Source organism: Parasteatoda tepidariorum, chromosome 4 (genome assembly GCF_982258835.1).
Source record: "Parasteatoda tepidariorum strain Cologne lab strain chromosome 4, Ptep-v5.0, whole genome shotgun sequence".
NCBI lineage: Eukaryota > Metazoa > Arthropoda > Arachnida > Araneae > Theridiidae > Parasteatoda > Parasteatoda tepidariorum.
In genome coordinates this window covers 41,096,942-41,118,677 of record NC_141758.1, presented here as the reverse complement: position 1 = coordinate 41,118,677, position 21,736 = coordinate 41,096,942, and the positions used below count along the sequence as shown (strand labels likewise).

Here is a 21,736-nt window from a genome sequence, read left to right as displayed (position 1 = left end):
TTCTAAACTACTTTTCAGGAAGTATTTGTTTCGTCCTTCTCAAGGGTGCGGCTTTATTTTGAATTTTTTTAACTGAATATTTTCCTGCTTTTTCCAAACAAGTAGCTCACTAATTTAAGTAATACTGACCTTGTGTCATTTGTATATATAGGTAGTGTTGAGAGCCTACAATATCACAGAAATTCAAAGCACTAAACATGATCTCTAAGGTAAGCAAACATATATCCTAAGTTTTAAAATTTCGCCTAGGTTTAAGACATTTATGAATTGTATAATTAAATATTTACTTTTAAATGAAAGTAAAAATTACTTATCTATTTCTTTTTAGTAAGCTTTCGGAAACTCTAAAATAATCTTTTCCTAGCTAAATTTATCTCAAAAAAAATATTTTTGTTTCTATAATTTTTAGTTTATTACTAAATCGAAGAAATTTTAAAAATTTCAATGTTTCAAGTTTTTACAGAAGCTTTAAAGTACTATTTGTTTAGAAGTTTTAAGGAAAAAAACAAAGAATTTTGTAATTATTATAAAATATAAAAAGTTTTTATCGCAAAGCATTGTAGCACACAACTTTAAAGAAAATTATCAGAATTATTTATTAAAGCGTTAAAATTAGTAAACTTTAAGAAAATCTTGTGTATTTTATCATATTGAATTCAAATTGACTGATGTTGATAAGTTTATAAGTTAAAGCATAAGTTTTATTTAGAAACTAGTTTCACTTAGAAACTAGCACAATCTACAAAAATAAAACATTTATTTATAGATAATAAAAAAAAAACTATTAGTTTATAATTTCACATCATTTTCGGTGTGTTCCAAATTCTATTTTTATTTATTTTCTTTTTAATAAATTTCTAATGAATTTTTAATAAATATTTTCTTTTTAATAAACCCTGGTGGCAGAATTTACGGAGTGGATTTGTAGCACTAACTTCATAAATTCTGATTTGTCTGAGTCGATAGCGCAGTATGACGGAGGCAATTATTACAAAAAAGCATCTAAAGAGCATGTAGCGATAATTGCAAACCTTAAATTTGTAAATTACACTTAAAAATTATACTTTTAAAAATTATTCTTAAAAAATTTATGTTTTTTAATCTCAAGTTTTATTTTCTGTAAATTTTATTTACAGTAAAGTCTGTTATCCAGTTACAGGGGAAAAAAATCTTTTCTTTTTGTTCTTTGTGGTGTACTCTATATTCAGTTTTTAATTTTCAAAAGAAGCAAGTTTTGAGATAACAGTAATTTCTTCCCACTTAGTGTTTTGTTTTCTTAAATCACAAAAATAGTATTAAAATTACCTGCAGATACTGCTATATCCAGTAGTGTTCTCTGTCATTGGAATAAATAAAACGGATGCACTTACTTTTCTTATTAAACTGCCTCAATTTTCAGCGAATGGATCTTTTAAATATCAGTACTTTCGAAATGCTACATGAAAAATCAATGACGTGAAGAGTTAACTTCTAAAACTGATATATAAGGACATTTTCGCAATTTTGTCTTATATATATATATTTATTTATAAAACCACTAAATGTTTCAGGTATCCATTCTTTTTGCTGTCTTGGCCGCAGCCAATGCTAGCCTTCTCCTTGCTGGACATGGACACCTAGTCAATACCGGAGTTAGTGCACGACAACAAGTTCAAGATGTAAGTATTTTTCTGATATGAAACTAATTGTTATAAATATGTTTATTCGAATTTAAAATATTTATTAAATTCTATTAGGGACATGGAAATTACGCTTTTGCTTACGACATCAAGGATGGCAAAGGAGCCACCAACTCCAGATCTGAAGTAGGAGATGCTCATGGAAACAAGAAGGGATCATACACTCTCGCTGACATAGATGGACGCGCAAGAAAGGTTGAATACGTTGCCGATGGACATGGATTCAGAGCTGTTGTCAAGACCAACGAACCTGGTACCGCTCACAGTGCACCAGCCGCTGCTATCATCGCTAGTCCATACGCTGCTCCTGCTGATATCGCACACGCTGCCCCTGCCGTAGTTGGACACGCTGCTGTCATCGCTCCTGCTTATGGTCTTGGATATGGTGCTGGTCTTGGTCATGGAGCTTATCTCGGATATGGTGCTGGTCTTGGACATGGAGCAGGTCTTGGATATGGTGCAGGTCTTGGATATGGTACTGATCTCGGATATGGAGTCGGTCTTGGTTATGGAGGTGTTCTCGGGCATAGTGCTACTTTAGGATATGGAGTTGGTAAAGGTCTCGGATATGGCTATGGTGGACATTATTAAACGTTTATAACTTAGGTAAGATACATTTTCCCCATTGTATGTTTAACTATTTAATTCTATACTAATTATATTGCAAAAAAACTATAAAATAATATAAATTATAACGTTAATAAAACAAATAACTGCACGACTGTTATTTAAGAATAATTACTATAAATTGACTCGCAAACTGAAATTCTAATTTTGAACTTATTTTGATTAAAGCAATAGTTTTTATTGTAATGGCTAAAAGTAATTCCTCAAAACAAAACAAAATATTTTCCTTTTAATATCGCAAATCTTGTTTATCATATACCCTAGGGCCTAGATAAATTTAATTTCCATAACACACATATAAAAAGCATTTAAGGATGCTGATCTGAAAGCATGTTCTACCTCCTTTTGAAAAAATCTGCATATTTCAGATAATTTAGGGTTTTCTCATCATAAGCTTTGTTCATTCAATATACCTATTTGTAATTAGTAAAATATATGAATATGTAAAAATGAATATGTAGTTATCAAAATTATAACCAGATTATAAATTATAATCAAATAATATATAATCAAAAATGTAATAAATATTTCACCAATAAAAAAAAATTAAAAACCTTCTTAAAATTTCCATAGCATATCCAAAAATAAAGCTACTCAAATTTTACAAATATCTTAAATATTAGTTCAATAACTAAAGGATAAATTACTTCATGCTAATTATATTCATTTGCATACATTTTAGCTAAATAAAGACGCAATTCTTTCACAATAATAATTATAAATAATGAAGAAATAATGCATTTTGGTAAAACTTTCTCTATTTACAATATAGTTATCAACTTTGTTTATTTATAGGTCACTTTAATGGAGGAGGAAATAAGAATGACTTGATTAATAGCTGCATTGTTTACAAGAGTTATCAAATGTCTGCTTCAACATTGCAACTTTCGATTCTCTTTTTATAATGTTACTTTTTTCTCTGACTGTCGAAGTTCAAATTGAAAAGACTTGTATATATCATACATGATATATTATGTAAATAAATATTTATTTATTTTTATATCTTGTCAATTTTCATATTGATTCGTTTTTTTATCTTAACACAAACTTATTTTTTTATTTGAACATTGGATTGAGACAAAAAAAATTGCGATTGACTGATAACCTTTACTAAAGTGAGTGAAAAAGTATTGTCAAAACTAACAGAATATAGTAAAATTTAACGTGTTTCTGGACCTATGGGAATACCAAAAACCTCGATAATTTTCACGGAAGTCTTTGGTAATTATGTTGGTTAAGTTAATAAAATATATACACTATGTGAAACAGTTTAGTAATTGTGATAATATTTGGTTCTTTTATTATGAAATCTTAGAGCGTTTCACAAGAACCCTTTCTTCGGTTAAATTTACTTTTTATTTCGGTATTTTTTGCAAAATGTGTAATTAAAAAAAAATTTATTTTTAAAAACAGAATTTGTGGTAAATCATTTCAACGGAAAAATTATCAAATTAATGGTTTAAGTACCGTATATTTTGCTTTTATTAACCAAAATAATGGGTTTTTCCAGAAAGAAATGTCATTGTCATACAGTGCAGAGATTCTACCTAATTTTTATAAGAATCCAGGAAAATATTTCTTACATTTAAGTAATAAATTTACCTTGCATTGTATACCCGTCAGTCTTAAAGATTCGGTTGTAAGTTCAACATACCATTTTATAGCAAAAATAGTTATTTATTCTTTTATATTTTTGACGAGAACAATCAAAACTAAAATGTAATAAATCTTTTCTCGGTAGAAAAAAATTTAATATTTACTGAAAAAATAATATTTTCTGCTTTGACTCTAAAATGCACGGCGTACTTTTGATCATAAACAATCTATGGCTTATCTCCATTGCACTTTCTTACTTAGTTTTTTTCACATCCGGAATTCTCTGTATCAAAATTCTCTGCATTGTTTCTCATAAGGATCCATGCTGGTACTTAGAAATTAATAATTATTCAGATAAGCACAAATGAATTAACACAAATAAATTAACACATTTTAAATATAAATATTTTCGAAACTATTGCACATGCTTTAGTAAACGTTAAACTAAATTAAAGTAAATCATACCAAGTTTATTTCCAGTTAAAAATATTCGATATATGGCCAATCGACAAGCACCTTGTCAGTATTCCTTCCTAACATTCGGTTGTTCAAATACTGTTCTTGCGTTGTTTCCAACATCGATAGTTTAAAAAGCAATATCTTTGGGGCAACTCCATCAAAGAAATCGTTAATCTTGGTTATCATGTGATCAGGGGTAAATCTCTCATTATCCGAACGTTGAAACTAATCTTTTAGAACTACAACTACTGCAATAATTTAAACGTTTTTGTGCAGCTTTAGACATCATTTTTGTGAGAATGCCCTGAAAACAATTTACTGATTTGAAGTTTATCGTATAACAAAAAGTTTATACATCAAACATTGGAAAAGGAAGAAAAAAAATATTTTTCTTTATTTTCGTAAATCAATTAAAGACATGTAAAATTTTGAAATCATAATTATTTAAAATTCGACCATTCAACTCTGTATGTATAGCGTTTATACCTATAATTAGTATTTTCTGTTTTTTAAAAGCGTAACCTAATACTAATATTTTAAAAGCGTTGCTTTTGTGTAACGTTTTAAGTATTAGTATTGCATCAATGTAACGTTAATACTTATAAAACAATTAAATCTCGTTGACTAAATTAGGTTTTATAAGAAATTGACTAAATAGTAGAAAGAATCTAGATTTATCTTCAAAATGTATAGATTTATCAAATTTTAAAAATACAAATTCTCTGGATACTTCTCAGGATTCAGGATTCTACAAATTCTTAGGATACGTAAATTTTCAAGAACCTCAGTTACCGATTATGCTGATATTATGTATTTTTCCATGTAAAATTACGTTCATTAAAATGGCGTAACAAATTGTGTACCTTGCAACTCAAAATTTTTCGAGTGTTCTTAAATAAAATAATAAAAAATAGTAAACATTTACTAAAAAATATTTTTTGCCTGGAATTATTTTTGCATAAATAAATTTTACAGATGTGAGCCAAAGTTTTCAGTTTGCTTAAAAAGCGCAGAACGTAAAATCACCGTTAAGGGGTATGTACAACATTTAGACCACTCTCTTGGCCAAACAATTGGGCCTATATTTTGATTGCGGCTACCCTATATTTTTTTTCTATCAGAAATGTAAGTCCATTCAAAAATTAGGTACGTTTTTTCAGAGAAAGTTTGTTTTGTGTCCAATTTTGTAACTTGAACTATGGTCAGCACTTATTAATCAGCATATTTTAGATGACCCCCTTTCACCATCAGAATTGAGTCTTAGAACTCTAAGTTTCGATCATTATATCAAAAGGTATTCAGGGGATCCGTTTTTTTTTCTTCGTTTAATTTTTCTTTTTTTTCTTCTTTTTTTTGCGCATGATACAATTTTGTTGATTTCTTAAAGATTATCTATTTTTTTAATTTATGCAGTCCTCCACGTGAAAGTATAATAATAAGTTAGATTACAAAATACTGTCTTAGTAATTATGTAAAAGTTTTAAAGCTATTTTAAAAAGAATTTATTTCATCAAAACTACTCAATAAAAAAGTAGCCTTGTAATTTTGAACCCAACACAGAAGACAAAAGAGCTCCTTGATCAAGTCTTGGGAGAGAAATTTTGACTTCGTGGTGAACTTTTCAAAGGAACTAACCCGCATTTGCCTCATGGAGGGGAAGACCCTGAAAACCATACCACAGTTAATACGAAGCCAGAGGAATTCTAATCCATGATCCGTCTACCATTGAAGACACTTTACGTCAGCCCTGTGGTTAGTGTAAGCCTGGTGCAGAATGCGTATCGACTGCTATCGTTGGGATTCGAACCCATTTACCTCATTGGGAAGCGAACGCTTTATTCCCTGAGCAATCACGGCTCAACATGAGTCCATTGCAGCAGATTTTGAAACAATCAGGGCAGCTGAAAGGGCAAGGTCTGGCAAACAAAGAAAACTGCAAGGAAAAATATGCTAGAAAAGGCCAAGGCCCACCCTGCTGTCGCACTAGTGATGATGATGCTCTTAACTTCTCAATTCAGAGAACTGTGAACTATTTAGAGACAATTTCTCCCAAATTACAGAGAAACCTCCACCTCTATGTATCGACCTCATCTACATAGCGCCCCTTTTTGAGATGCAAGGAGTACTTTCCATAGACTTTGTGTTGGAAAAAATCTTTAGGACTATCAAAAATCTCCCAGTGGTCAGTAAACACCTCTGAACCAAATGCAGAAAAGGTTTAAAAAAAAAGGAAACACGAAAAAATATCAAAACAGAAAATATTAACAGAACAAATTAGTAGATTAAAATGTACTAGGAGGCTTCGCCCCCTGCTCGCTGGCGCTCGCCAACCCTCGGAACTGCTTTCGCAGTTCATTTCGGATTGCTTTGCAATCCGATGCTCGCTTTACTCGCTCATTGGATACGCTCTTAACGTCTAGCTTTTGTATACTTTTTTGAACACTGAAGTTCCGAAAACTTTTCACTGTAGAAAATTCTAAACCTGTGCATTTCAATATTAATTTGAAATTCCAAACAGTTCACATATTTTTCTTAATCACACTATTCTAAATTTCAGTTGTTGAGAAAAGTAACTGTTGTAAGTTTTGTTTTAAAGTCTTTCCCACCAGAGGGCTAAAACCATGTGTTGTAAAACAATATGAAATAGTACTGAACGCCGGATGTAAAGCATCGGCTTCGATGAAGATAATTTTGTGAGAATTGTTTTGATAATTCGGTGAGAATTCACCCGATTAGACATATGATACTCACTACGTGCTCTTGCGCGCCGAAGCCTATCGATTAAAACGTATTAGCGTTTTATATAATGTAGATTAGCCATATGATGCTCACTACGTGCTCTTGCGCGCCGAAGCCCATCAATTAAAAATGAAAACTGTTGCCAGCGCGGGAAAAGAAATATCATCGGTTTTATTGATACATACGTACGTATTAGCGTTTTATATAATATAGATTCAAAATAATTCAAAATAAAATAGCAATAGAATAACACTTCTCATTTCTGCCAATGAAAAGGAACTATTTCAGTACTCATAACCAACCAACCGTTTTTTTCTCGGTGACAATCGGAGATAGATAGACATATGATGCTCACTACGTGCTCTTGCGCGCCGAAGTCTATCAATTAAAACGTATTAGCGTTTTATATAACATGGATTAGCCATATGATGCTCACTACGTGCTCTTGCGCGCCGAATCCAATCAATTAAAAATGAAAACTGTTGCCAGCGCGAGAAAAGAAATATCATCGGTTTTATTGATACATACATGCGTACGTATAAGCGTTTTATATAATATAGATTCCAAATATTTGTGTGAGGCTCCTATTTAGATAACTCTTTTTGACGATCTCTGAACGAGATCGACAGAAGTCAGACCGCACTAAAGACGATAATTCAATGTTACAGTTGGAAGTTAAATTTTTTTTAAAAAGTTATTTGCAAAAACTAAGAATTTTAAACAATCTATCCTCATCTTATCTTTTAAAGCTGGCAAATTTTTATGATATGAAATTAAATGCAAGCGTAAACAAAAAACATAACTGTTTAGTCATTTAAAATAGCTCCATTATTCAGAATTGGTGAATTTGTGTTTACGCATAATTATATCTGCCATTTATATTGGCGCTAACTAAACTTAAAATCACTTAATTAAACTTAAAATTCGGACACTGACTAAACTTAAAATCGTTTGCAAAAATTCATGCACCTTTGATAATATTTTGAAGTCAATGGAGGTAACCTCTTTAAGTACGAGTTTTGCTATTTATATTTCTGGCCTTGGAAACAGTAAGTGTTGCTAGGCGACCGCAGACGATTTTGATCGAAAGTTTGATATTTTTAAACATAAATTCAGCAGACGATTTACCGTTATAGCTTCATTTGTGTTGTTGACAGTAAATTGAAAAGTTCTTCTCTTTCAAAAAATGGAATTGAATCGTGAACATTTTCGTGCCATTAATTTTCATAACTTTCGACGGGGATTGTCAAGACAAGAGTGCTTCGATGAACTTAATTCTTTATTCAGCGATAAAGCGCCATCCTACAGCACTATAAAAAATTGGTATAACGAATTTAATCGTGGTCGATGTTCGATCCAGGACGAATCCCGTGCAGGTCATCCAAAATCCGTTGTTGTGACAGAAAAGTTAGATGCTGTGCGTGAACTGATAAAGCAAGATCGTCATGTGACATACCGTGAGATAGAGGCGTCTTTGGACATTAGTATGACTAGCATCAATAAAATATTGCATGAACATTTGAGCGTAAAAAAAATTTGTTCGCGTTGGATCCCGCATAATCTGACAAACGCTCAAAAAAAGGCTCGTGTCGATTGGTGCAAGGAAATGTTGGAAAAATACGTTCAAGGTACATCAAAGGCTGTGTATAACATCTACACAGGTGACGAATCATGGATCTATTTATATGAGCCGGAAACAAATCAGCAATCAACTGTATGGATCTTGCAAAACCAATAAAAGTTGTTTGAGGAAGAAGCACATCGAAACAAATGATTGCCTGTTTCTTCGGCATTAACGGTCATGTGGCAACCGTGGCGTTAGAGCAACGCAGGACGGTCAATTCTGAATGGTACATGACCATTTGTTTGCCAGAAGTCATCGGAGAAATTCGAAAAAAAAGCAGAAGAACAGGCGAATCATTCTTCATCATGATAATGCGAGCTCTCACACATCGACTCAAACAAAGGCATTTCTGACGGAGCGAAAGATTGAACTGATGGGTCATCCGCCGTACAGCCCTGATTTGGCGCCCAATGACTTCTTCTTATTCCCACACATCAAAAATAATTTACGTGGGCAATGATTTTCGACCCCTGAAGAAGCGGTTGATGCATTCAAAACGCATGTTTTGGAGTTACCTGAATCGGACTGGAAAAAGTGCTTTGAAAATTGGTTCAAACGCATGCAAAAGTGTATTGATCATCATGGAGAATATTTTGAGAAACAATAAAACCGACTTCAATCCTACATATTTGTTTTTTTCATTATTAGGCCAGAAATATAAATAGCAACCCTCGTACAACCAACCTCCATTAACGACCATTTTACTATGGAACAGAGAGTAGTCGCTCTGGAGAGCTTTCACTGTAATATCTTTTGAAAGAAATCTGCTTTTGAAAAAAAAAAATTTGATTTTTCTTTTGTGTGCTCAATAAAATTTCTCAAATTAAAAAAAATAATTGATTAGTTATACGCTCTCGTTCATTTTGCCACTCGTAATTCTTGAAACCTGTTTACAATAATCTCAGTTACTTATCGATAAAAACATATTTTATTGAAAATATTTTCAGATACTTAAAGTTAAGAAATTTTAACCCTTGAAACCTTTCTGTTTAAGTTAGTTGTTAAGACTTTGCTTGCTTTTTAAGAAGTTAAGAAAAATATTTATGCTAGTACATATACTTTTTTCTCAACATATAGCGCCCGCTGCAACTATTTCGATGCTCAGATAAACGTAGTAAAATATTATATAAAATATCGGATAATTGCTTTTAAGAAATGTAAACCTTGCTTCTAAATACACACATGATAAAATCAAAAGATAGGCTAAAAATTATACTTTTGTTCTACGGAATTTGGTTTCTTTCTTTCTCAAGTTTTTCAATGTCAAAACAAATATTGTGTTTCGTCTCTAAAGAAGGTTTTTCAGAACAGATCAGTGACGTTATTCTAGCTCTTCTCAAGCGGTTTAGATTCAGACGCAGCACAAGCTAATACTTTCGTTGCTTGCAGAATTATATTTTCTTATACAAAAATTATTATCGAGAATACATATTATACAAAAATTTTTAAACTAAAAAAATGTTATTTTTTTTACAAAATTACTATTTAAGTGATTTAGACTATATTTTCAAAGTCTTTTATTAAAAAAATCCCTTATTTTTCAATCGTTGTCAATAAAAGCTTGTAAGCTAATTATCCACTCTGTTTTCATATTAATTTTTTCCTTTTGAAAACAAGTCGATAATTTAATAACGAGTAAAAGTATTTTTTTATGAATTAACTTTTCAGAGCCGCTATTGCTCATGGTCGAGTTCACTCGACTTCTAATGAGGTGACCAGGGTTCGAATCCAGATTTTCAGGGTTTTCTTCCCCATGTAGCCCAAAAGAGGGTTAGTTCCATCAAAAAGATGTCCACAAAAGCTAAATAGTTTTTCTTATGCTTATTGCAAAAGATCTTTTGTCTTCTGTGTTAGGTTCAAATTTACAAGAATACATAGCTGAACATTGATAATCGCAAACCCAAAATTTGCGTTGGATGTACAAAGTCGGATATAAAATAAAATTAAAAGAATTGCACAGGAATTTGCGATACATAAAAACGAAAACCACTGCAGACATTTGCTGGTTGTTGACAATACTGGAGATTTAAATCATGTATCCGTCTATTACAATTGTTGTTTCATTTAGCATAACGCATTTGTATTGAATAATTTTGATTAAAGAAATGTAAGTTATACACCAAACAAATTAATCCATAAAGATTCCAAATTCTCCAATGAGGGGATAATGGGCAAACACATAAATACTCAACTAATCATAACTCGTTTTTATTATTAAAAAAACTTTTTTTTTAAATTTATTAAACTTATTTCTCAAACAAATATTTAAATTAGTTTTCAAGTTAAACACAAGTCACAAATTATTTTTATAAAAATTTACACAAGCAAGGGCATCGCAGGGGACAAGTTTTTTAGGAAGACAAAATTGAAATACAGACGCAATATTTCCCCTAATATACTAAAATAAATTCTTATATATGTTTATTATCTGCGAAAAGATTACTTTCATCTCTTGTTTTGACTTTTGATGCACTTTTAAACAGAATCAAATTCACCCGAATTTGATTCTGTTGACCAACCAGTCAATCCAATTACCAGTCAATCCAATTACAACGTGCAACAAAATCTATATTTATCGTGAACATTAAGTCAAAATTTGAAGTAAATTGTTCGAGAAATTATACTATTTAGAGATATTGCAAGTGAAAGAAACGTAGTTCTGAGTGAATTGCGTTTAAATTTTTATATGATCAATAAACCATATAAATGTATAAAATTTTGAAACTAACTATATTGTAATCAATACCAGGTTAATAAGATATTTTTTCTCCATCATTTTCAGTAGTCTCAAATCTTAGTCTAGTCCTCTTTCTTCTCAATCATTAGACTCTTCCTACGTTGAAAGAGAAACAGCCAAAATTATGCGACCAACTTCATTGTGAGAATATTATTCGACTGCTTAACCTACATTTATTTGTAATTGTTATAAAACTATCAATAACTCTTTGCAACATCCATTAAAATTTATTACAGCTGAAAAAGATGCATTTTCAACTATTTATATTGAAAGTATGATAATTTCTTTTTTCTAATATAATTCAAAAAATTATTTCAATGAAAAAGTTCAAAAGATAATATTTTACTAAAATATTTTGATAGGAGAGAGCAAATCCGTTAATCAACAGAGCGTACGAGTTCACTTGTTCAAACATGTCACATCGCGACACTCTCGACATATTGTTCTCTATCTTTTACATTTTTTAGCAAAATCAAATCACAATTTTGGAGCAATAATCTTAAAAATTAAACCTTGCTTTGATTGTTCATCTTTTTTAAGATTTTGCTGTGTTGTTTTTCTTTGATAGCACAAGTTTAAGAAAAAACAAATTTCTAAACTCAAATAAGCTAATAGTTTCGGTAAAAAAAATGCCTTTTTACGTCCGTTAATATTAATATGCATAAAATAGTTATCAAACTGAGAGTTTCTTTACGAATTTTTGAAATGTTTCATGCGAATATCCTGACTGTAATAACTATGCAACAGTTAATAAGAACAAATTTATTTTAAGTGTTTAATTATACTTTCGTGTTCAATATGTCTGCATTATAACTTTTCTTAATTAAGTTAAGGTCACTTTTTTATATCAATAATTATTATAAAATACCTTTGAAATTGAAAAGATATACGCCCTGAACTAATCTCCGTAACGCAACGCATAATTTGTCAGTTTTATTTTTATCTGAGCCTGAAGAATGACAATATTGTCTTTATTTTTCTACATTCTAAACTACTTTTCAGGAAGTATTTGTTTCGTCCTTCTCAAGGGTGCGGCTTTATTTTGAATTTTTTTAACTGAATATTTTCCCGCTTTTTCCAAACAAGTAGCTCACCAATTTAAGTAATACTGACCTTGTGTCATTTGTATATATAGGTGGTGTTGAGAGCCTACAATATCACAAAAGTTCGAAGCACTAAACATGATCTCTAAGGTAAGCAAATATATATCCTAAGTTTTAAAATTTCGCCTAAGCTAAAGACATTTATGAATTGCAAATTAAATATTTACTTTTAAATGCAAGTAAAAATTACTTATCTACTTCTTTTTAGTAAGCTTTCGGAAACTCTAAAATAATATTTTCCTAGCTAACTTTATCTCAAAAAAGAAAAATATATTTTTTTTATAATTTTTAGTTTGTTACTGAATCGAAGAAATTTTGAAAAGTTTTAATGTTTCAAGTTTTTGCAGAAGCCTCAAAATACTATTTGTTTAGAAATTTTAAGGAAAAAAACAAAGAATTTTGCAATTATTATAAAATATAAAAAGTTTTTATTGCAAATCATTGTGACACACAACTTTAAAGAAAATTATCAGCATTATTTATTAAAGCGTTAAAATTAGTAAACTTGAAGAAAAAATTTTTATTTATCATTTTGCGGACAAATTGACTAATGTTGAAAGATGAAATGAATAAGTCTTATTTAGAAACTAGTTTCATTTAGAAACTAGCATAATCTGCAAAAATATAACATTTATTTATATATAATGAAAAAAACTATTAGTTAATAATTTCACATCATATTCGGTGTGTTCCAAATTCTATTTTTATTTATTTTCTTTTTAATAAATTTCTAATAAAATTTTAATAAATATTTCCTTTTTAATAAACCCTGGTGGCAGAATTTACTGAGTGGATTTGTAGCACTAACTTCATAAATTCTGATTTGTCTGAGTCGTTAGCGTAGTATGACAGAGGCAATTATTACAAAAAAGCATTTAAAGAGCATGAAGCGATATTTGCAAATCTTAAATATGTAAATTACACTTAAAAATTATACTTTTAAAAATTATACTTTTAAAAATTATACTTTTAAAAATTATTCTTAAAAAATTAATGTTTCTTAATCTCAAGTTTTATTTACTGCAATGATTCTAATTCGTTTGAATAAATTCTTATACAGTAAAGTCTGTTATCCAGTTACAGGGGAAAAAATCTTTACTTTTTGTTCTTTGCGGTGTACTCTATATACAGTTTTTAATTTTCAAAAGAAGCAAGTTTTGAGATCTCAGTAATTTCTTCCCAGTTAGTGTTTTGTTTTCTTAAATAGAAACAATAGTATTAAAATAACCTGCAGATACCGCTATATCCAGTAGTGTTCACTGTCGTAGCAATAAATAAAACGACATACTTTTCTTATTAAACTGCCTCGATTTTCAGTGAATGGATCTTTTAAATATCAGTACTGTTCGAAATGCTACATGAAAAATCAATGACGTGAAGAGTTAACTTCTGATACTGATATATAAGGACATTTTCGCAATTTTGTCTTATATATATATTTATTTATAAAACCACTAAATGTTTCAGGTATCCATTCTTTTTGCTGTCTTGGCTGCAGCCAATGCTAGCCTTCTCCTTGCTGGACATGGACACCTAGTCAATACCGGAGTTAGTGCACGACAACAAGTTCAAGATGTAAGAATTTTTCTGATATAAAACTAATTGTTATAAATATGTTTATTCGAATTTAAAATATTTATTTAATTCTGTTAGGGACATGGAAATTACGCTTTTGCTTACGACATCAAGGATGGCAAAGGAGCCACCAACTCCAGATCTGAAGTAGGAGATGCTCATGGAAACAAGAAGGGATCATACACTCTCGCTGACATCGATGGACGAGCAAGAAAGGTTGAATACGTTGCCGATGGACATGGATTCAGAGCTGTTGTCAAGACCAACGAACCTGGTACCGCTCACAGTGCTCCAGCCGCTGCTGTCATCGCTAGTCCATACGCTGCTCCTGCTGATATCGCACATGCTGCCCCTGCCGTAGTTGGACACGCTGCTGTCATCGCTCCTGCTCATGGTCTCGGATATGGTGCTGGTCTTGGACATGGAGCAGGTCTTGGATATGGTGCTGGTTTTGGGCATGGAACAGGTCTTGGATATGGTGCAGGCCTTGGATATGGTTCTGGTCTCGGATATGGAGTCGGTCTTGGATATGAAGGTGTTCTCGGACATGGTGCTGCTTTAGGTTATGGAGTTGGTAAAGGTCTCGGATATGGCTATGGAGGACATTATTAAACGTTTATAACTTAGGTAAGATACATTTTCCCCAATGTATGTTTAAATATTTAATTCTATACTAATTTTATCACAAAAAAAACTATTAAATAATATTGATTATAACGTTAATAAAAAAAATAACTGCACGACTGTTATTTAAGAATAATTACTATAAATTGACTCGCAAACTGAAAGTCTAATTTTGAACTTATTTTAATTAAAGCAAATAGTTTTAATTGTAATGGCTAAAAGTAATTCCTCAAAACAAAACAAAATATTTTCCTTTTAATATCGCAAATCTTGTTTATCATATACCCTAGGGCCTAGATAAATTTAATTTCCATAACACACGTATATAAAAGTATTTAAAGATGCTGATCTGAAAGCATGTTCTACCTCCTTTTGAAAAAATCTGCATATTTCAGATAATTTAGGGTTTTCTCATCATAAGCTTTGTTCATTCAATATACCTACTTGCAATTAGTAAAATATATGAATATATGAAAATGAATATGTAGTTATCAAAATTTTAACCAGATTATAAATTATAATCAAATAATATATAATCAAAAATGTAATAAATGATTCACCAATAAAAAAAATTAAAAACCTTTTTAAAATTTCCATAGCATATCCAAAAATGAAGCTACTCAAATTTTACAAATATCTTAAATATTAGTTCAATAACTAAAGGATAAATTATTTCATGCTGATTATATTCATTTGCATGCATTTTAGCTAAATAAAGACGCAATTCTTTCACAATAATAATTATAAATAATGAAGAAATAATGCAATTTGCTAAAACTTTCTCTATTTACAATATAGTTATCAACTTTGTTTATTTATAGGTCACTTTAATGGAGGAGGAAATAAGAATGACTTGATTAATAGCTGCATTGTTTACAAGAGTTATCAAATGTCTGCTTCAACATTGCAACTTTCGATTCTCTTTTTATAATGTTACTTTTTTCTCTGACTGTCGAAGTTCAAATTGAAAAGACTTGTATATCTCATACATGATATATTATGTAAATAAATATTTATTTATTTTTATATCTTGTCAATTTTCATATTGATTCGATTTTTTATCTTAACACAAACTTATTTTTTTATTTGAACATTGGATTGAGACAAAAAAAATTTGCGATTGACTGATAACCTTTACAAAAGTGAGGGAAAAAGCATTGTCAAAACTAACAGAATATAGTAAAATTTAACGTGTTTCTGGACCTATGGGAATACCAAAAACCTCGATAATTTTCACGGAAGTCTTTGGTAATTATGTTGGTTAAGTTAATAAAATATATACACTATGTGAAACAGTTTAGTAATTGTGATAATATTTGGTTCTTTTATTATGAAGTCTTAGAGCGTTTTACAAGAACCCTTTCTTCGGTTAAATTTACTTTTTAGTTCGGTATTTTTTGCAAAATGTGTAATTAAAAAAAAATTTATTTTTAAAAACAGAATTTGTGGTAAATCATTTCAACGGAAAAATTATCAAATTAATGGTTTAAGTACCGTATATTTTGCTTTTATTAACCAAAATAATGGGTTTTTCCAGAAAGAAATGTCATTGTCATACAGTGCAGAGATTCTACCTAATTTTTATAAGAATCCAGGAAAATATTTCTTACATTTAAGTAATAAATTTACCTTGCATTGTATACCCGTCAGTCTTAAAGATTCGGTTGTAAGTTCAACATACCATTTTATAGCAAAAATAGTTATTTATTCTTTTATATTTTTGACGAGAACAATCAAAACTAAAATGTAATAAATCTTTTCTCGGTAGAAAAAAATTTAATATTTACTGAAAAAATAATATTTTCTGCTTTGACTCTAAAATGCACGGCGTACTTTTGATCATAAACAATCTATGGCTTATCTCCATTGCACTTTCTTACTTAGTTTTTTTCACATCCGGAATTCTCTGTATCAGAAATTCTCTGCATTGTTTCTCATAAGGATCCATGCTGGTACTTAGAAATTAATAATTATTCAGATAAGCACAAATGAATTAACACAAATAAATTAACACATTTTAAATATAAATATTTTCGAAACTATTGTACATGCTTTAGTAAACGTTAAACTAAATTAAAGTAAATCATACCAAGTTTATTTCCAGTTAAAAATATTCGATATATGGCCATTCGACAAACACCTTGTCAGTATTCCTTCCTAACATTCGGTTGTTCAAATACTGTTCTTGTGTTGTTTCCAACATCGATAGTTTAAAAAGCAATATCTTTGGGGCAACTCCATCAAAGAAATCGTTAATCTTGGTTATCATGTGATCAGGGGTAAATCTCTCATTATCCGAACGTTGAAACTACACTTTTAGAACTACAACTACTGCAATAATTTAAACGTTTTTGTGCAGCTTTAGACATCATTTTTGTGAGAATGCCCTGAAAACAATTTACTGATTTGAAGTTTATCGTATAACAAAAAGTTTATACATCAAACATTGGAAAAGGAAGAAAAAAAATATTTTTCTTTATTTTCGTAAATCAATTAAAGACATGTAAAATTTTGAAATCATAATTATTTAAAATTCGACCATTCAACTCTGTATGTATAGCGTTTATACCTATAATTAGTATTTTCTCTTTTTTAAAAGCGTAACCTAATACTAATATTTTAAAAGCGTTGCTTTTGTGTAACGTTTTAAGTATTAGTATTGCATCAATGTAACGTTAATACTTATAAAACAATTAAATCTCGTTGACTAAATTAGGTTTTATAATAAATTGACTAAATAGTAGAAAGAATCTAGATTTATCTTCAAAATGTATAGATTTATCAAATTTTAAAAATACAAATTCTCTGGATACTTCTCAGGATTCAGGATTCTACAAATTCTCATGATACTTCTCAGGATTCAGGATTCTACAAATTCTTAGGATACGTAAATTTTCAAGAACCTCAGTTACCGATTATGCTGATATTATGTATTTTTCCATGTAAAATTACGTTCATTAAAATGGCGTAACAAATTGTGTACCTTGCAACTCAAAATTTTTCGAGTGTTCTTAAATAAAATAATAAAAAATAGTAAACATTTACTAAAAAATATTTTTTGCCTGGAATTATTTTTGCATAAATAAATTTTACAGATGTGAGCCAAAGTTTTCAGTTTGCTTAAAAAGCGCAGAACGTAAAATCACCGTTAAGGGGTATGTACAACATTTAGACCACTCTCTTGGCCAAACAATTGGGCCTATATTTTGATTGCGGCTACCCTATATTTTTTTCTATCAGAAATGTAAGTCCATTCAAAAAATAGGAACGTTTTTTCAGAGAAAGTTTGTTTTGTGTCCAATTTTGTAACTTGAACTATGGTCAGCACTTATTAATCAGCATATTTTAGATGACCCCCTTTCACCATCAGAATTGAGTCTTAGAACTCTAAGTTTCGATCATTATATCAAAAGGTATTCAGGGGATCCGTTTTTTTTTTCTTCGTTTAATTTTTCTTTTTCTTTTCTTTTTTTTGCGCATGATACAATTTTGTTGATTTCTTAAAGATTATCTATTTTTTTAATTTATGCAGTCCTCCACGTGAAAGTATAATAATAAGTTAGATTACAAAATACTGTCTTAGTAATTATGTAAAAGTTTTAAAGCTATTTTAAAAAGAATTTATTTCATCAAAACTACTCAATAAAAAAGTAGCCTTGTAATTTTGAACCCAACACAGAAGACAAAAGAGCTCCTTGATCAAGTCTTGGGAGAGAAATTTTGACTTCGTGGAGAACTTTTCAAAGGAACTAACCCGCATTTGCCTCATGTAGGGGAAGACCCTGAAAACCATACCACAGTTAATACGAAGCCAGAGGAATTCTAATCCATGATCCGTCTACCATTGAAGACACTTTACGTCAGCCCTGTGGTTAGTGTAAGCCTGGTGCAGAATGCGTGTCGACTGCCATCGTTGGGATTCGAACCCATTTACCTCATTGGGAAGCGAACGCTTTATTCCCTGAGCAACCACGGCTCAACATGAGTCCATTGCAGCAGATTTTGAAACAATCAGGGCAGCTGAAAGGGCAAGGTCTGGCAAACAAAGAAAACTGCAAGGAAAAATATGCTAGAAAAGGCCAAGGCCCACCCTGCTGTCGCACTAGTGATGATGATGCTCTTAACTTCTCAATTCAGAGAACTGTGAACTATTTAGAGACAATTTCTCCCAAATTACAGAGAAACCTCCACCTCTATGTATCGACCTCATCTACATAGCGCCCCTTTTTGAGATGCAAGGAGTTCTTTCCATAGACTTTGTGTTGGAAAAAATCTTTAGGACTATCAAAAATCTCCCAGTGGTCAGTAAACACCTCTGAACCAAATGCAGAAAAGGTTTAAAAAAAAAGGAAACACGAAAAAATATCAAAACAGAAAATATTAACAGAACAAATTAGTAGATTAAAATGTACTAGGAGGCTTCGCCCCCTGCTCGCTGGCGCTCGCCAACCCTCGGAACTGCTTTCGCAGTTCATTTCGGATTGCTTTGCAATCCGATGCTCGCTTTACTCGCTCATTGGATACGCTCTTAACGTCTAGCTTTTGTATACTTTTTTGAACACTGAAGTTCCGAAAACTTTTCACTGTAGAAAATTCTAAACCTGTGCATTTCAATATTAATTTGAAATTCCAAACAGTTCACATATTTTTCTTAATCACACTATTCTAAATGTCAGTTGTTGAGAAAAGTAACTGTTGTAAGTTTTGTTTTAAAGTCTTTCCCACCAGAGGGCTAAAACCATGTGTTGTAAAACAATATGAAATAGTACTGAACGCCGGATGTAAGGCATCGGCTTCGATGAAGATAATTTTGTGAGAATTTTTTTGATAATTCGGTGAGAATTCACCCGATTAGACATATGATACTCACTACGTGCTCTTGCGCGCCGAAGCCTATCGATTAAAACGTATTAGCGTTTTATATAATGTAGATTAGCCATATGATGCTCACTACGTGCTCTTGCGCGCCGAAGCCCATCAATTAAAAATGAAAACTGTTGCCAGCGCGGGAAAAGAAATATCATCGGTTTTATTGATACATACGTACGTATTAGCGTTTTATATAATATAGATTCAAAATAATTCAAAATAAAATAGCAATAGAATAACACTTCTCATTTCTGCCAATGAAAAGGAACTATTTCAGTACTCATAACCAACCAACCGTTTTTTTCTCGGTGACAATCGGAGATAGATAGACATATGATGCTCACTGCGTGCTCTTGCGCGCCGAAGTCTATCAATTAAAACGTATTAGCGTTTTATATAACAGGGATTAGCCATATGATGCTCACTACGTGCTCTTGCGCGCCGAATCCAATCAATTAAAAATGAAAACTGTTGCCAGAGCGAGAAAAGAAATATCATCGGTTTTATTGATACATACATGCGTACGTATAAGCGTTTTATATAATATAGATTCCAAATATTTGTGTGAGGCTCCTATTTAGATAACTCTTTTTGACGATCTCTGAACGAGATCGACAGAAGTCAGACCGCACTAAAGACGATAATTCAATGTTACAGTTGGAAGTTAAATTTTTTTTAAAAAGTTATTTGCAAAAACTAAGAATTTTAAACAATCTATCCTCATCTTATCTTTTAAAGCTGGCAAATTTTTATGATATGAAATTAAATGCAAGCGTAAACAAAAAACATAACTGTTTAGTCATTTAAAATAGCTCCATTATTCAGAATTGGTGAATTTGTGTTTACGCATAATTATATCTGCCATTTATATTGGCGCTAACTAAACTTAAAATCACTTAATTAAACTTAAAATTCGGACACTGACTAAACTTAAAATCGTTTGCAAAAATTCATGCACCTTTGATAATATTTTGAAGTCAATGGAGGTAACCTCTTTAAGTACGAGTTTTGCTATTTATATTTCTGGCCTTGGAAACAGTAAGTGTTGCTAGGCGACCGCAGACGATTTTGATCGAAAGTTTGATATTTTTAAACATAAATTCAGCAGACGATTTACCGTTATAGCTTCATTTGTGTTGTTGACAGTAAATTGAAAAGTTCTTCTCTTTCAAAAAATGGAATTGAATCGTGAACATTTTCGTGCCATTAATTTTCATAACTTTCGACGGGGATTGTCAAGACAAGAGTGCTTCGATGAACTTAATTCTTTATTCAGCGATAAAGCGCCATCCTACAGCACTATAAAAAATTGGTATAACGAATTTAATCGTGGTCGATGTTCGATCCAGGACGAATCCCGTGCAGGTCATCCAAAATCCGTTGTTGTGACAGAAAAGTTAGATGCTGTGCGTGAACTGATAAAGCAAGATCGTCATGTGACATACCGTGAGATAGAGGCGTCTTTGGACATTAGTATGACTAGCATCAATAAAATATTGCATGAACATTTGAGCGTAAAAAAAATTTGTTCGCGTTGGATCCCGCATAATCTGACAAACGCTCAAAAAAAGGCTCGTGTCGATTGGTGCAAGGAAATGTTGGAAAAATACGTTCAAGGTACATCAAAGGCTGTGTATAACATCTACACAGGTGACAAATCATGGATCTATTTATATGAGCCGGAAACAAATCAGCAATCAACTGTATGGATCTTGCAAAACCAATAAAAGTTGTTTGAGGAAGAAGCACATCGAAACAAATGATTGCCTGTTTCTTCGGCATTAACGGTCATGTGGCAACCGTGGCGTTAGAGCAACGCAGGACGGTCAATTCTGAATGGTACACGACCATTTGTTTGCCAGAAGTCATCGGAGAAATTCGAAAAAAAAGCAGAAGAACAGGCGAATCATTCTTCATCATGATAATGCGAGCTCTCACACATCGACTCAAACAAAGGCATTTCTGACGGAGCGAAAGATTGAACTGATGGGTCATCCGCCGTACAGCCCTGATTTGGCGCCCAATGACTTCTTCTTATTCCCACACATCAAAAATAATTTACGTGGGCAATGATTTTCGACCCCTGAAGAAGCGGTTGATGCAT

At 31.3% G+C, this 21,736-nt stretch overlaps 2 protein-coding genes across 2 annotated transcripts; both read left to right on the top strand.

Moving 5' to 3' along the window:
* The first annotated feature begins 178 nt into the window (after positions 1 to 178).
* LOC107446324 (uncharacterized) lies at positions 179 to 3,304 on the top strand. Its single transcript, XM_043054402.3, has 4 exons — positions 179 to 209; positions 1,551 to 1,658; positions 1,737 to 2,285; positions 3,102 to 3,304. The coding sequence occupies exons 1-3, from the start codon at positions 198 to 200 to the stop codon at positions 2,268 to 2,270; spliced, it is 654 nt and encodes a 217-aa protein (XP_042910336.1). The 5' UTR covers positions 179 to 197; the 3' UTR covers positions 2,271 to 2,285; positions 3,102 to 3,304.
* A 9,314-nt stretch (positions 3,305 to 12,618) lies between these two features.
* Positions 12,619 to 15,787, top strand: LOC147810914 (uncharacterized). Its single transcript, XM_087160986.1, has 4 exons — positions 12,619 to 12,654; positions 14,032 to 14,139; positions 14,218 to 14,766; positions 15,585 to 15,787. Exons 1-3 carry the CDS (start codon positions 12,643 to 12,645, stop codon positions 14,749 to 14,751), a joined length of 654 nt encoding a protein of 217 aa, XP_087017112.1. The 5' UTR covers positions 12,619 to 12,642; the 3' UTR covers positions 14,752 to 14,766; positions 15,585 to 15,787.
* The last annotated feature ends 5,949 nt before the right edge of the window (positions 15,788 to 21,736 follow it).

Bases quoted from the DNA above. Each gene is read 5' to 3' on its own strand.
- LOC107446324 (XM_043054402.3), top strand. The intron at 1,659-1,736 runs GTAAGTATTTTT...AAATTCTATTAG, and splicing joins CACGACAACAAGTTCAAGAT to GGACATGGAAATTACGCTTT.
- LOC147810914 (XM_087160986.1), top strand. The intron at 14,140-14,217 runs GTAAGAATTTTT...TAATTCTGTTAG, and splicing joins CACGACAACAAGTTCAAGAT to GGACATGGAAATTACGCTTT.